The sequence below is a fragment of the Alligator mississippiensis genome, chromosome 2, assembly GCF_030867095.1.
Source record: "Alligator mississippiensis isolate rAllMis1 chromosome 2, rAllMis1, whole genome shotgun sequence".
Lineage (NCBI taxonomy): Eukaryota > Metazoa > Chordata > Crocodylia > Alligatoridae > Alligator > Alligator mississippiensis.
The window spans coordinates 289,013,619-289,030,632 of NC_081825.1; the positions used below are offsets into that span (position 1 = coordinate 289,013,619).

The following is a 17,014-nucleotide window of genomic DNA, read 5'->3' on the forward strand; positions in this document are numbered from 1 at the left end:
TTGGGGAAAATAGCTCCCGGAGTAAAGGAATCTATTAATACCTAATATAAGATGGGGTTTTACCTCTTGCAACCCGGACTCAGTCGACTAAAATAGGAAATACCTTGGAGGATTAGGGCCTCAGCAACACACCTGCATATCCGAGTTTTATCCTGTCCTTTCTTGTTCAGAGCACTTTAGTTTAGTCCCATTGACACAAGTAGGGACACCAGAACAAGGCCCTTCCTCATTCCCTTTCCCTAAGGAAGGTTTCCAGTACAGAATTTATTTCCATAACAACCTACTACTGAACAGACCTCGAGTGCATAGCAAATAAAGGGCTGCGGGAAGGTGGGTGGAAGGAGATAAACTCTTAAGAGGCTTCACACAAGGGAAGGATGGAGAGAAATTTGAAAACAGCTTTCATGTTTTCACAAAGCCAGAAAGCTCCTAACGAAAAGAAATAAAAACCTAACTTGTTAAAGCAGTTTTTATTTAAGTATTTGGAGGGAAACTCATATCATAAGTAAAAATGCTAAAGTTGAATGGTTGTAAAAAAAAAAAAAAAAAAAAAAATGATGGTGGTGGGTGTTCTGTGGTTGAACACAGTAGTTTGCCATGGGAAGGGGAAGTGAGGGTACTTGTAATATACTCCCTTTCAAATTAAAAAAAAATAAATGCTAATTTACTGCAGTACATTTCATCATTTTTATACAGTCAAGAGAACAAAAACAAAAAGCAATCTAAGCGAATGCAACCTACAATGGAATAAATTCACTTGCAGTAAAGACAGAATAAGACTGCTTTTATGAAAATTACAAAGAAACATGATACAACAAAATAGGGTGTGGAGTATTGTCCACTAAGATTAAAAACAAAAAACAAAAAAGATCACTTTTTGGACATCATATTACTCAAACACACATGACGTTTCAATCTAGTTTTTCCTTATACATGGGAAACACTGTTGAAGTGATTCTTCACGAGTAAGAAAGCACCGCCGACTGTTGCCCAATACCGTTAATGCACACTGAAGAAAGAGGAAATGATCTAGCATGATGCAAACTTCATTAAGTGTTTATATAGCTTTTCTTTAAGAAAAAAAAAGTGGCAACAAGTCATTACTTCAGTGTCAAAATGTACTCATGTTTGGTTGACTTGCTCATTGAGGTGGATTTCTCATGTAGACCTATGCAGCTTTTTATATGCTATGTAAAGTGGGGTGACTTTGCAGTGTAGCATTCCAGATGAGATTGGAAATCAGCCTGTTTTCTAAATCTTGAGAAGCCAATCCTAGCAAATAGTTCTAATTCTAAGCAAATGGAATAATTAAATGCACTGTCTTGAGTGGAATACTGATCCGTGTAAAATAGAGATGGACTAGATTCCACTGAACTTGTTTTGATATGTAATGTCTTGTAGCAGATGTTATAACAAAATAACTCTTGATTTACCTCACTGAGGCCATTAATGCTGTTCCTATAACTGGTTTTCTGGAGTAGGATGACACTTCTTTGCTGTCCAAAGTGAGTTTGAACCCTTAACTCTCCAGAGTTTGTTCACTTTGTTGCTTATATTATTGCACTAGCTACTAAAGTCTTATATCTTCCTAAATAAATCTAATTGTTCAGAGTGCAGATTCTATATTTAGATAATGAACTGAATGAAATAAATAAAGGGGGTTTTCTGGTGAGAGCTGCTGATATGTTTAATATCTTAATAACTTCTAAAGTAAACGGTTTTGGTGCATATTCTTAAAAACCTATGGTCATTCAGCACAAAGGCTTTGACTTAACACTAAGAGTGGATTTTTTTTCCTTCTCAAAAATGCAATGAAGAATTGTTTTAAATACAGAATCTGTAAGGCATCCTACAAATTCATCTAAATTGTAGTACAAACATAGTTTGTAATTCAGGTAATATAGAAAGTTCTCTAGTGTCCATTGAAGTAAGGTCCCCAAAAGGCAGTCTGTTTTGTTTCTGAATGGAAAACATTGCAAAACATTAAGCGGTTCCACTGGCTGAATAGGAGAATTGAGGAAAATGAGGTCTTCTCTCATTATCGACACAATCCATACTGTCATCTGCAAGCAGACAAACACCATTTTACATTATGCTGAATAATAATTGTACGTTTTCATTTTAAAGCAAATGCAAATGACTTCTATAGTTCTTTCAACAAATGCAGTGTGGAAAAACCATAGCTAAAACTATCAAAAGAAAAGCAACCTTCAAGACCTGCCTTGAATCTCTATATCAAACAATAGTCATAGAAGAATGGATTTTCTTTTGATTTTTGTTTTTTTAAATCTCCCTTGCACAATGTGCAGAGGTGTAACAGTGGTGATCTCCATTTAACATTACAGGCATAACATTGGTACTTAGTGTTATGAAGTGAATACACAGTGACCATGTACCTAGAACATATTTCAGCACACCAGCCCTGATGTAGTAACTGCTTACATATGCAGTGTACAGAACGTGGGTACACACAACTCCAATTCCTGAGCAGAGTCGTTTCCCAATGGGAAGTGACGATTCAGCAAAATAAAACACAGATTTCAAAAGAGTTGTTCTCACTAAAAGCTAATTTCACTGTTTTCATTCATTCCATTTGAAATGAAATGTTGATTTCAAATTTTTATTTCATTTTCATTCCAAAACAACTGTTTCAAAACTTGTACACTGCCAGGTATATGAAGTATTTAAAACAATGTCAAAATTAGAATGAAATATTGATTTTACCAAAAACAAAACATTTTAATTTATCCAAGGCCAAATTGGAAAAGAAAGAACAGTGCTAGTTAAAGTAGTGGGGTTTTGTAGGGATGACTGAGAAAGCTGGGATAGTTTCTACAGCTCACCAAGCACTCACTAGAGCAACAACCCTCAGTTACTCTAGCTGCTGACAGAAATTACAGTACGGGTGCAATGAGATCTGATGTAGGATCCCAGCAATGACTCTTCCTGCTGTGCCATCATATCCCACCACACCAGTGCAAGGGTGCATGATTGCACCGGCATGTAGCAAGCGTGGCTCCCTGCGCTCCGCTGGCTGAGAACCCCAATCGGCTGACTGGAGCTCCCAGTTGGGAGAGCACAGGGTAACCTTTGGATCTGATGCACTCCCCCGGCTGAGAATGCCCATCACCTTACTATGGCTCCCAGCTGGGGAGCACACCATGCAATCCCTCACCTGGGAGCCCCAATCAGCTGCTTGCGTACTCCTGGTCGGAGAAGTACATGGGAGCCAAGTGGCTTGGGTGTTCCCCTTGCTGGGAGCCCCTGATCAGCTGACCTGTGCTCCCAGACTCTGCAACACACAGGACTTCTGAAGGGCTCTGGTGTGCTCCAGAGGCTGGGAGCACTGGCCACACATTCAATCAAAGGTGTGATAGGAATCAGACACAAAGTTATTTCACATCTTTTGTATAACTTTGTGGGTCATTCTTCGTTTCATCATCCCGCTAACTGAATGAATGTGTGGCCGCGTCACTACTTAAGACGTGATTAACTATCAATCACGTCTTAAGTGTAACATCTACCAGGGGGCCTATTATCTAGGGATGAGCCTTGAGGGAAAAATTCAGATGCACATTTCTAAACATCTGGAGACTGGATACAGGATTTTGGTTTGCACCCATCTTTGCTGTTAGCCCTGATCTATACAGGCAACACAAAGTGAAAAACCCTTGAGGTCAATAACCCCCAATCAGGCACAAATCACAAAATATAGTTATGTACCAGGAAAAAAAATCCCAGATGCCTGTGAATGAACATTTCCTTGGTATTTTGTAAAAAAACTACTGAAAACTGTTTTGAGATTATTCAGGGGAAGATGGTGCTAGTTTTGTTCAGGATACTTTACCTTGGTCAGGTGGAGTGATTGTAATCATCTGTGCTGTAAATTCTTCATCAAAGTATCTTGTATCTGTTTCAGATGTCACTTGTGGCTTAAATGGAGGTACAAGCTGCAAAGCAAAAGACCAACTAAGTTTAAGTGTTCCTGAAATATAGTGTTAACAGGCAGGCTTTGAAGTGCAACTGGGACTGACAGTGATTTTTGCTGTACAACAAGCAAAACAACTCACTGGGAAGAAATGGGCCAAAGTGTACACAGCATTTAAATATGCATTTGCTCTTTATGGGTTGTTTTCCCTTCCATCTTGCTTGCAGCAAGGCAAGAGATCTGGACTTCTGATGCTATTTCAAGCAACACAAAAAGAACAGATACCTCATTAAAATTATTACAGGTTGGTCTCTTTTTAAAATGATGTACACATTTATAGGACTCCTCTACTCTGCTTTAGATCTGGAAAGGGAGAGAAGTTGAAAACCTGTCTCATGCCCCCCAAATTGTTTAGAGCTGGGCATAGTGACATCACACTTCCTTCCTATCGCATGGAAACCAGACAGTAAGCACATAGGGAGCCCTGTGGGTTTACAGAAAGCAGGCATGGGCAGCATCTTCCTCTAGCTAAACCACATGTGGCACAATCAGTGTCTTCTCTGTGCTGCGAAATTCTTGGGTGTGGGCATGAGGGACAGAAGTCAGCCACATGTAAGCATGATCTCCGGATGGAGCAGAGACGCTTGAATGGGGCGTGGGAGGAGGCAGGCTGGGGTGAAAGAGAAAGGAGCTGCTCTTTCAGAAGAGCATTTGGAGTCCAACGTCCTTGGGAGACAAGCTTTGGTCACTCTCCCACTACATGACACTGTAGCAACTGAATGTAAACAGAGCAGATTTTTTGCCATCCAAAAAGCACAAACAGCTCTAGATGTTCATCCTCAGTTCTCCTACCTCTGGTGGTACACACAGCCATCTTTTAATAGTACACAAACTGCGCAACGAAACAGTTTAGGAGCTGGCTGGAGGAAGTATGCTGCACCCAGTGAAATCACAGGGGAAACATTTATCTAGGCAAAATGGTAAATCACTCCACCAGGAATTCAGCAGACATGGAGGTTTATACTACTAACCCGTATGCAAATAAAAAGTTCTACTAAAAGTTTCTATTTGAAATCTGTCAGCAGAACCTGACTTTAAAACCCCATCCACCCTCTGCTTCATCCTAAAAGCCAAAGCTACTTGCTCAGGAGAAAGACACTGTGTTCATCCAACTAGCTTAGGAACCATCTTTTTATTTTGAGTTTTTAGAGCACAGCTCCGAGGCCCTACTATAAGATAAGAAACAGAAGAACTGGAAGATTCCTTTATTCAGATTAGATTTAAATCTAAAGGGTTAAAAGCATGACCCACCAGTAGAGGACCCACATACAGGGAGCCTGCAAAGAAGTAAATTTCCACTTCCAGAATGAATACCTTCCCTAAAAACTGCCAGCAGAGTAGATTTTGAAATGCTCTTTCAAAGCCAATAGTTCTGAGGGTCCAGGGATGCCTTCAAGGGTGCTGACAGGCACTCAGCCCTTTCAGAGCTCTGACTGGGTTTAAAAAATGAAGGTACTTCAAAGCACAGGTCATTCTTGAAACCATAGAGCACACCAGCTATGCATTACTCATGGTACAACAGCAGATAATTTCGTCGTGAAAGGAAGCAACCCAAGCAATTCCAGCCAGGAATGAGGGGTATGCATAATGGAGGGAGGAAAGACCCCTTTTTCTCCCCCATTTTTAGACCCTGCTATTCTGATCATCCTTACAGCCATACACTGCCCTGTTCTGTTTGGCTTTCAGGTTCCTCCCTGACCTTTTTAGCTAATGGTGTTGTTGGCGTTTGTGCTGTTCCCAGATGCTCTCTAAATTACTGTCTGCAGCAGAGGCTCAGCATGTGGGGGTGATTTAGGATTTGGACACTGCAGCAGACACCTACACTCTGTGCTCCAGGAGGGCTGGGAATAGCAGAAAGCTGCAGAACACAAGAGCCTGCGACAAATGTGATCTGGCGTATTTCAGGAAAGGATCCTTGTATAACTGGAATCTAAGCCAGAATAAGGCACAGCCCAAAGAGATGGCAAGATTCTTATCAGCCTCCAGGTTTGGGATATTAAAGTAGGAGAGAGCTGTGCAATTCGACTGGCTGAAAGGTGCCATTTGTAGCACAACCCATGGGGACTGAGTGTGCTTTTGTGGGGGTCCAGGCTGAAAGAAACTCAGTGCCACAAGGAAGAAAACTTCCTCCAATCTGATTCCTGCCTAAGGAAGCAGGGTTTTGTATGCCCTTGTGCCAAAGAGACTCAACTACATCATCAATTTTTCCTCCTAAATGGTGCAATGTTCAAGACCCCAACATTTAGTTAACCACACAGGTTGATAGGAATCACCAGTTACCTCTTCACGCAGCTCTCTTTACAACAATTGTTCCTAACACTAGACTGGATACATCCTATGCAATCAGAAAGCCGGCGTGCAAAAGTCAAGGACCTAAGGCATCTGCTGCAGACATTCAGCAAGCAATAGAAGGGCTAGCGCAGAAGCAGGTAAAATACGGCCCCACCAGGAAATTTCATCCAGCCTGTGGGCTCCCACCAATTAATTGTACCCTGCCCAACCTGCGGGCCTTGTTCCCACCCTTGTGCGTGGAAGGGCCCTGGCTCAGCCAGCACACAGCTTCCAAGTGGGGCTGCTGCTGCCACTCCTGCATCTGCTGGGTGGGGGCAAGGAGCATGGGGTTGGTGGGTGTGCAGAGCCTGCACCCAGGGGGTGGCAGGAATGTGGAGCTCGGGTGGGCAGGGTATGGGTGTGAGGGAGTGTGTGGAGGTGTGGGGACCCCCCAGAAACCCCCCCAGCAGCAAACAGTGGGCCCTTGGGGCGCTTGTGGCCTGCTTGCAGCTCTGGCCAGAGCCACACATGGCAGCAAGGAGTGTAGCCAGGATGGCCTGCCTCTATTGCGTGGGGCTCCCTGTGGCACAAAGCCCCGCACGATGGAGCCGGCTGCATTCCTTGCTCCCTGCCACCACCGACACAGCGGGCAGAGCTCCCTGCCACTTCCAGCAGAGTCCCAGCAGCTGCACATGGCGGCAGGCAGCAGGGAAGGCAGCTGGCTCCATCACGTGGGGCTTCTCCCTGGTGGCACACGAGTGCTGAGAGCTGCACGTGTGCCGTGGGGAGCCCCATGCAATAGAGGTGGGCTGGCCTGGCTGCGCTCCTTGCCACCAGGTGCAGCTCTACTGAAGCCAAATGCTGCCAAGCTGCAGCAACACCTGTACAGACCACAAATGGCCCAAGAGTGGCCCAAGGGCCCCCTGCTGCTGCTGTTGCTGCAGCCACTGGTGGGGGCTGTGCACCATAAGGGGGATTGTGCAGGAGATCCCCCCGCCCCCTGACAGCCCACAAACCCCATACACCCACACCCGGCTCTCACAAGCCCCACTTCATATACACCCCTCCCACAACATACCCTACACCTCCCTACACACACAGCCACACTGTCTCATAAACACACACCCCGCTACACCCCACCATACACCCCCCCCAGCCACAATGATTGCCCACTCCTGGGTTACTGAGTGTTGTCAGCATAAAATTAGACCTTCCAGCCAGCTCTTGATTTGCTGGCCTTTACACAAAAGCATGACTTGCTAGTTCTCCAATTCTCATCTGCTTTGGTTTGGTGAGGTACTGCAGGAAACCTATACAAATCCAATTTTCCCAAGACTTGAGAGATGCCTGTTGATTCCAGAATTTTGCATTCTGACAAGAACAAAGCAAGCAGAAGAATGAAACCCAGTAAAACACATGTGTATGATCAGGGTGTGTTTGGGGATTTGCTTTCTACAGAAAGAGGCATTTTTGTTAAGAGTTGTAACTCTCTTGGTTTTGGAAAAAAGCAGGTCTTCCAGGAGCAGGGACAAAGGTTTATGCTGTAACTAAAAAATGTATGAATAATCTTCAAATAGTTTAAAACTTTAGCCTGGCAACCTTGACAGTGTCCTCTAAGAGGATCAGCGTATCCCGGTCACATGCTGGTACTCAAGTGTGAAGTATGCAATGCTGAAGTACTTCATCAGCATTCAAATTCATTGCACTCTTTCCCTTCTGAGATATGACATAAAGAGGGAAGCTTCTTTGCTAATACTTCTTTCTGGAATTAGGAACATGTGTCATACTATACTTTGCATGCTATATATTTTGCATTGCATTAGGGACTATGCAACACCTTTACAGCTATCATGAATGCAGAAAGTGCTTAGAAAGGACAAAGGTGAGGTCTACAAACACTAGGAAAAACTACTGTGCTACAATCTCTTTGTTCCTCTTAACCGCATACATCTGTAAGAAGACAGGAGGGGGTAAAGGAGGAAATAGGGTGCTCTTTGTAATCTTCTATTCATGTTGGACAACTCCCAATACAATACACAAGCCAGCAATGTTAATCTACTGTCATGATATAGAAATTGCTAACAGATTATTGCATTAGTTATATCAAAAGGAATCCAAACAGCCAAGGACTGAAACAGATCATGCACTATATTCAATAAAAGGACATTACTTAAAAACAGTATAGTGTGCATGCCTATTGGGGCCCAGAGAAGTTATAGGCACTTCTGCAACAGAGGAGAGACTAGACAGATCCCTGTTTATGCATTAAATCGGACTTAACCCAATGAGAGGACAATAAGACAGTAAAACCGGGAGGCTGGAAAAAGGCTACAATTACTCAAGGGCTATCATGATAACAAAGAGGGCAGCTTTTCTCACTCTGTGGATGTCCCATTTGGTTAAACTTCCTGTAGGCATCATAAGAGTGGTTTCTGAGGTGGACCTGAATGCACAGGGAAAGAGATCTTGCAGATCAGCTCAGATAAGGCAAAAAAGGCACTGTGGAAGAGGGCACCATGATGCTTATAGTGGAAGGCACTGAATGGTTAATGCCTGTCCCATGCGTCTGATCGCATCTATTTTAATTATGCAGGTTTTTACTACTGCTTCTGATTAGCTTCACTCTCAGGTACCCAGACACAAAAAGCCAACTTCTGGGCTACAACCATCTTATGGGAAATTATTTCCTACCAGAAGAAAGTTGAATGAGACCAGCTTTGCACAAATACGTGTTTAACAAAACATGAATTTGTGACCACTTTTGATTTGACAGAGACCCTTCTTCTCCAAGCATGGAAATGGATGGCTTTTCTTTAAAAGAAAAGTTTTGATTGGGAAATCCTATAACTGCAGTACTTGCAGAACAGTGTAACAATTTAGGTAGGCTTAGAAAAGATAACTCAAGTGTTCCAGATCTCTTCTGTGCAGTTTTCTTCTACAGTTTATGTAGGGGACAGTGGTGAGAAAACAATTAATTCACAAATACACTTTCCCTAAGAGGAATATTATAAATACCTTTTTCTCGTATACATCTTGCCAAACAATGCCAGCAAAAAATTTGTGTTGCATAATCTCCTTAGCGTCATCAGGACCACCACCTAACCTGTGTTGGGACAAAATAAATAAATAAATAAAAAGAGAACATGTATTTTTCCAATAAAAGTATCTGAGAGAGAGGACCTGAAGGGTTATAGGGTTTGTCCAGTTGGCAGCAGACCCAGTATTATCATGATCTATCTGGCTGCATAAATACAGCAAAACCAATAAGCACCATTTAAAGTACATTAGACGTTCTGAAATCATAGTTTAGAAATCATTATTGATATAAAAAAGATCCCTCCCCCCCACAAAAAAAACCAAAACAAACCCCCAAAACAAAAACAAACCACTCTTTAGAAGATCTGGGCTAGCATGGTTATGGGAAACAAAATGCCTTCTAGACATCATCCACAGAATTTGACTGTTTCAATTAAAAAGCCAGTTACTATTGGTACCTAGGACTGATTCCAGTGAGGTTTGCACAGGAATCATCACAACCAGAATTGGAAGATAATAAAATAAAACTGGCTTAACTACGGACTGAATTAAACCAACAGAACTCCAAGAACTCGCAACATGAGAGATGCTATGTTCAGGCTATTAGAAAACCAACAACGCACAACCTTGTTATAGAGAGATTTGATATAAAATGTGAGGCACAAACACAGAAACCCACTTTGCATTTTATTCACTTTTCAAAGAAGAAAAGAAACTTAAAAATACACTCTGCAGTAAGAGTGCCAACAGGCACTGGCTTAGGGTCTACACTCACAAGATGCCAACACTGGTGCAATCTGCACTGGTTTTGCACGCCAGGATAACTTACACTGGATCCAATGCAGACAGATGACCAGTTATCCCTAGACAGCTGCTATTACAGAGCCTTGCCACTTGGTGGGAGAAGGCAGAGAACAGTTGTTTTCACTGAGCAATGGGATAAGTTTTGCATTTAGTAGTCACGGGATAAAAATGAGAAAACAGCATTTGGAGCAGAAGGCAGAACCCAGGATCCTCTCCCCTCCAGGAGAAAGCCACCTCCATTGGTTAGGTTCCTTTTGTCTTATTCTCATTCTGGCCCTCCAAATCCTGCATGCCTTTCTACCTAGTGGCCCAGTACAACAGGAAAGATGAAGAATGCCCTCAACCCTGCCTAGAGCTTGGTGGAACGTTCCTCAAAGTGGAATATGTAGCTTTAAGCTCTGCCAGAATGGAGTCTAGAACCTGGATTGCCCATTTTTTGGGCTAGTAACCTAAACACTAGGGTACTAGGCAAAAAATGGGCAGGTTCTCCTCTTCCACATCCTGTTCCCTCTGCCCCCTTTTCTGTGACTCTGAAGTCTTAATGTTGTGATGAATGTGTGCTACAAAAGCAGATACATAATAGTCTTCCAGAACACAAACAGCATGGAGTAAGACTGCACTTAGCCACTCAGGTATCTAAAAGTAACCTAAATACCATTTAAATGTCACAGGCCCAGGACACACTGCATTTATGGCACGATTAAAATGTTAATTTCACCATAAAGTATAACATGGTACACGTTCAGCCAATTTATGGCACTGTAAAATGGCAAACCAGCCACAAAGATGTTCCACATATAATGCAAAACATCTTTGTGGCTGGTTTGCATGGCGCCTTAAATCAAATGGGACATATGTTGTGTTCCAGATCAGAGTTGCCCCAACCCATATGAATAATCAGCTGATTGTTGGCATCAGCTGGGGATAGCTCCAGGTCTGGAACTGAATCCAGAGCTGCCTGGGGCCAGTGCTAACAATCACCTAATTGTCAACAGTTTCAGACAGTCCCATTATTTCCAACTGGACGTTGGGCTGTTGGGGGCTGGTGCTGACAAACAGGTGATTTCATGGGCAAGCACATCAACCACCAAGGTACTAAGCAAAAGTGGGCAGGTGATTGTCAGTGCTAGCCCTGGACAGACTTGGGTCTCAAACCAGACCCAGGGCTGACTGAGGCTAGTTCCAACAATTAGCTGATTGATAACACTGGCTCAAGTATAATCCCAGAACCAGTCTGATCCCTGAGATTGGAGTGGGAGCAGCTCTGAGTCCTGAACTGGGTCCCAAGGCTATCTATGCCCAATCCCCATCTGGGGACAGCCCCACAGCTAGGGACAGAGTTGTCCCCTGCCTGATCCACAGAATCAGGCTGGGGACAGCCCCACAGTGGCATGACTGGCATCTGCGGCATATTATGTCCCATCCCAAACACGATGTGTCCTTGCATGCACTTCTGGCATGGCAGGACATGCCATATTTGGGATCCAACATAACATTTGTCAGATCTGAACGGTGCCACTATTTTAATGTCTGCCAGGAGCTACTGTCACAGAACAGAATCTGGGCCTAATGACTTGCCTTGGTCACACAGGTCCTTTGCAATGGAGCTGGAAACTGACCCCAGCACTCCCATATCCCCAGCTGGAACCTTTAGCACAGGGCCATAATTGCTCTCACTATGTAACCATGCTGCAAGCTTCTAAATTTCACTTACAGTATAAATCACAGGCTTGATTGTGACAATGATTTGCATAAAGTAAGCAGCAGTGTGTTATTATTAGGGCCTGGTTTAAATCGTGGGCCCAACTCGCAGCACAGCAGCTCCTTTAATCTTGGAGTTCTCCACACATGCTCCCCAACACCAATTGGTGGAGGGGCCTGTTGACCCTGCTGACTGCTCCTGATGGCCAGAAGGCAAAAACTGAGGTTTTAAATATGGTTGTTGTGTCCCACCCAGTCAGCAGCAAGGGGCAGGATGTGAAAAACATAGCATATTTAAATCCGTGATTTAAAATCAGGCCCTCATTATTATACTGTCCCTGTCCCAGAAACAGATTGCAGAAGGAGACTGGATCATTATCTGCACCACAGGTGCAGGAAGGTACTATGCTCTGCCAGTTCTCCACCAGGCTCTTTGCACATTCTCCAGTGCGTCAATGCATCTATGCTGGCCAGTACAATGAGAGGCGAGCATCCCATTCCACCCACTCTACACAGGCTACTTCTCTTCCTAGACTAGTGTCTAGCACAGGCCCATGAAGTACCTTTCCAATACCCCACCCACAATCTGACTACTAACAATGTTGCTTCACTGTGTTTTCTCTCCATTTGATATAGAAAATCCAAAGCAATTACAAGCTAAGAATGACATGAACACTACTTTTCACCAGCATGCAAAAAGGCTAGTGAACTGCAGACATGTATAAGTACTTTGGAGACAGCACGGTTATAGCAGCTTTTGTTCTGCAAAGAATAAATACACACACTTGGTGAAGTGGCAGCAGGGCTGGGGGGGTGTTATACTTTTTTAAAATTGATAAGGCAGTAAAATAAAAAGTAAAACTCAGTGAAACAGAACAGGAAAGCTGCATGCAACAGAAAACCTCACGTTTTGGGTACAAAGGTATTTTCAATACAGTTTTTATTTTTGCCAGGATTAGAATAAAAGGGCCTTCTGGGAGTGAACAAAACTCAAGTCAGTAACTAATGCAAGAGCACGACCATTTTTAATAAGTATTTACAATTAAAAACTTGGCACCTTGTGAAGAAATGCAACATTATCTGGCGAAAAAAAGCCTGAAAGAAAAAAAATCTGCAGCGTAAAATTAACGTCCCAGCATGGAAATCGGCAGACAGAATCCAGAAAGGTATAACCAGAATGGAAAAGCAAACCACTACTAAAAAGTTTACAGTACACAGGGAAATATGAAATGAATAGAGAGAGCCAGAAGCAACAAGAAAGACTAGAGCTTAAATGGGTCTCATTAACTGAGCACGGGACATTTCTATTTATTCATGGCTGCTTCCTTCTTAGGTCAAGAACCTTTATTCTATGCTTCAGCTTAGTTCCAAAGAAAGAAACTTTATTAAAATGGAGCTGAAGGAAAAAAAGGAAAAAAATTAAACATGGAACTAGTTTGGAATTTATATGGAGCTTGGAATTTATATGGCTTGGAAGTTATTTTAATGATTTGGCTGCTAATATCTGTGCTCCAGAAGTGAATGGCAGTCAGCTCTTTCCACAGAAAAAGCACATGCAAATACCAAAATTGTTCAGCATGCTTAGATCACTCAAAGGCTTATGAGCAATGGTCTTTATACAAAAATGAGCAGGTTTCTAAATCACAGACAGACCCTGCCATTTCAGCTAACTCCTCAAAGTGAAGATTAAAATGACCCCTGGCCATTCCCACATTCACAAAAAATAAAATTCCAGTTCAACTGAAAAATGTCACCTTTGCTGCAGCTTAGTTCCAATCTAGCAAAGCACTCGAGCACGTGCTTAACTTTAGGCACATGAACCATCTCAACAGCCCAGAATTTGCTTTGCTGGACCAGGACCTAGTAGAGAGATTCTGATTTTGGGGCCATCCTCATCTGGAAGATCCTGACACCACTCACCTCCAGGTTCTTGACTGTTCATGGTTCAGTGCTCATTCTGCACTTCCCTCCGTTACACTTGAATCTGAAGCCTCAAACCATTTCATTGTTACCTTAACCATCTCCTCAGAACAAGGGAAGGGTCACCTGCAAGGATGGGACCAGCTGGGCATCTCTCACCTAGTCATTTACATGCTATCACAGGGGCCTCAGTTACTGGTGGCACCTTGATCTCTTGTGTCTCTCTGTGGCACACTGAGGACTTTGCTTCACTCAGTGGCTGAACAAAAGCACTGTACAGGGGAAATATGGCTGGTAATATACAGGTGATCAGACTAGCCTACCTAAGCTGGCCTTTCTGGCCTCAAATTCTATGGAACTATTAACCGTTGTTCCTTACAGACATGCTCTGCTTTACAAGAATGATGCAGAGAATATTCTGATGCTGGCAGCAGCCCCATATTTTCCAAAAACGGGGCAACCCGAGAAATAGGACTTTTTCCTCTTCCACTTTGTCCTGTGGCTACATTCACTGCTTTGCAACCAGCTTCCATTCACATGTAGTCTAAAACCAACTGTTGTGTAAGTCACTCAGTACAAGGTGGCCCGTCTGATTTAAGAATGAAAGCTACATTCTCGGCCTACCTAAGATTACAGTAACTGCTTCCTCCAATTCAGTTTCTACCACTCTAACCACTGAAAGCAGTCTACTTGACCTTCTAAGTCTAAGTCTACAGTGGATTCCTTCTGATAGTTACAGTGGTAGAAACTGTTAGCATGATGCAGTGTAGCCCATTACATCACCTTCGGTTCTGACACTTACGGTACTTTTACACGTACTCCGGGGGTGGGGGATGGTGTTTTAGAGTGGCTCTTGGAGCCACTCTAATTAAAGTGCCGCTGCATCTTATGTATCAGCATTCCCAGGCTCAAAAATGGAGGCGGGGTGCTTGAACTAAAGCTCGTTTGACAAGCTTTATTTAAGTGCCCCCGCTGCCATTTTTAAGTGCAGAGACGCTGATACACAAGACGCAGGAGACTGCTGGAGCACAGCAATTACTACGCTCCAACAGACTTGATTAATCAAGTCTGCTCTGACATGCTGGAATTTCAGTGCATCAGAGCAGCCTCCACGCTCGGGTACAGGCACCGTAACCGTCTAGTCCCAAGTAAGACTACAAACATCTACTCAGAAGTGAACACCTTTCCAAATTAGCTGCTTTCCAGGTGGCACATTCCCAGAGCTTTTGAGGCATACTTCTGAAAGGCGACTTTCAAATTTTTAGCTGGAATTGATTACCAGGCATGTTTTACAGTATTACTTCCACTTGGTTCTCTAATAGGATGAAAACGCACCTTGGGAACCGACTCAGCAGAGGCCACTTGTTCTGAGAGGAATGGCAGGAGTGGCTGCACATTTCACCTTCCCTAAACACATCAGATAAAAAAAGTTTCCTGTTTTATCAAGGATCCCAAACCTAGAGAGAGACTTCTTTCTTTCTAGCAGTTCCTAAGTCCTTGGATATAGCTGCATCTACCTGGCTTCCCCACGAGCAGTATCAACACCAAGGACAGTCTCTGTGACAGTCCAACCCAAGATGGTATTTAAGAAGCTGTCCCTGTTGTGTGGAGACAGAGACAGCTTCTTAAATACCATGCTGGGTTGGATGGTCTGTAGCCTATTACATAGGCAGTTGAGAGGGTGGAAATACACCCTGCTCTGTCCCAGGTATTTAGGATTTGTTGATAGTACAAAAGAAGTCATAACTTTTTGCTTTAATCATCACCTTCTCTTTCCTACATTGCTGCCAGGTAGACTTGTTTGATGTGAAAACAGTAGAATCTGGGAGATTTCAAAAGGCCACTCAGGCACACACAATACCATCAGAATTAATTGAAACACTCTACCATGTCTGTGCTCATGCTGTCACCTGACAAGTTCAAAGTGAAATGGCTGAGATGAGGGGTGCTCAACCCCCAGCCTACAGGCCAGATCCAGTCTGTGGAGCCAGGTGATCCAGCCCATGGGGCTCCCTAAAAGTATGATAATCTGGGGAGGAAGGGGAGAAGCCATGGTAATTAACACAGCCACTGCTCCTCCACTACTTCATCTTCTAAGTCTAATAACTATTAGAGGGAATCTAATGTAATTTCTAAGTCCCGTGAGCCAGATAACATGGCCCTGTACCTGGAATCCCGCCTGCAAGCAGGGGGCAATGAGACGCCATCCAAACTAATCCAGAGCATGAGGGATTTGAGGCTGGGCTGACCCAGTGCACGGGGGCCTGTAGCTGGGGCAGTAGGCCTGATCCTCCACAGGGCTTTCACCACAATATGGCATGTGGGACCAGGGCCAGATCCAGTGTGCACTGGATTGGGTCCCAGCTCCATGTGCACTGGGTCAGTCCTGGCCCATGGACCCGCTCCATACCAGTCATCCAGCCCATGGAGAATAAAAGGTTGGGTACCACTGATTTTAGATCAAGTGAGTTCATACAAACTGCTGGAAGTGTATTCTGCTCCAAGCAGACTGGGGGCGCATTTGTAGGTTAAAATGGATGCATTTTAAAAACCTTCTTCATGGATTCAAGTAGTTCATGGCATGCCACAATCCTCTAGATGCAGAAAAGGCCCACTAAGGCCCTGACATGCTTGTGATGACACAAACTAAAGAAGCAATCATCAGGTGCATTTTCAGTACTCTGGAGGCAAAGAAAGGACAATGATAGGTTGTGTGTTTCAGGACATAGTTAAGGCAGTTTAAATGCCTCAATAGTCAGCTCCCTTACTTTCAAAAGATTAGGGTAAGTAAAAGCTGTAACGCCCACTTTCATGAACTCAAGACACCACCATTCTGGTTTTCAGCAACCCTAGAATAATGATATGAAGGAGCCTGCATTGCTAAAAGAAGTGACCCAAAATTTTGGGATTCTATTCCAGCCCTCCCAATCGCACACAAAGGTGACAAGAAGTAGGGTGGAGGTGAGAGCTCGGTTTTTATCTTTTTAGCCTCTATTTCTTGTTCCTTCCTGTTGGCAAAGGCCAGAAAGGGCCAAAGAAAGAAAAGGAAGAAATCCTGTGGTAAACTGACCTTCTCAGAGTAAGGAACATAACAGAGAACACAAACAACCAAAGTGATTGGGTTCCCACCCATGCGCCATATTTCTGACACCCCGATATTGGGTGGGATGGGGGAATGGAAACATTGGAGTATGGAGTGACAAAAAGGGTTGAATCCATGAATAAGAGAAATCTTGGCACTTGCAAATCTAAATTCAGCAGGGCTGAGATTCATTTGAGTTTGTGGGAAACTTG

The 17,014-nt window shown here is 43.6% G+C and overlaps 1 protein-coding gene across 1 annotated transcript in view; it reads right to left on the minus strand.

Moving 5' to 3' along the window:
- Positions 1 to 455: 455 nt before the first annotated feature.
- Positions 456 to 17,014, minus strand: part of AKT1 (AKT serine/threonine kinase 1) — a 105,244-nt gene continuing 88,685 nt past the window's right edge. Inside the window, exons 12-14 of the mRNA XM_006271369.4 lie at positions 9,275 to 9,362; positions 3,848 to 3,950; positions 456 to 2,063 (exon numbers count right to left, since the gene is read on the minus strand). Of these exons, the coding sequence (XP_006271431.2) occupies positions 1,984 to 2,063; positions 3,848 to 3,950; positions 9,275 to 9,362 (271 nt within the window). The 3' untranslated portion in view covers positions 456 to 1,983. The remainder of the gene's footprint in view (positions 2,064 to 3,847; positions 3,951 to 9,274; positions 9,363 to 17,014) is intronic.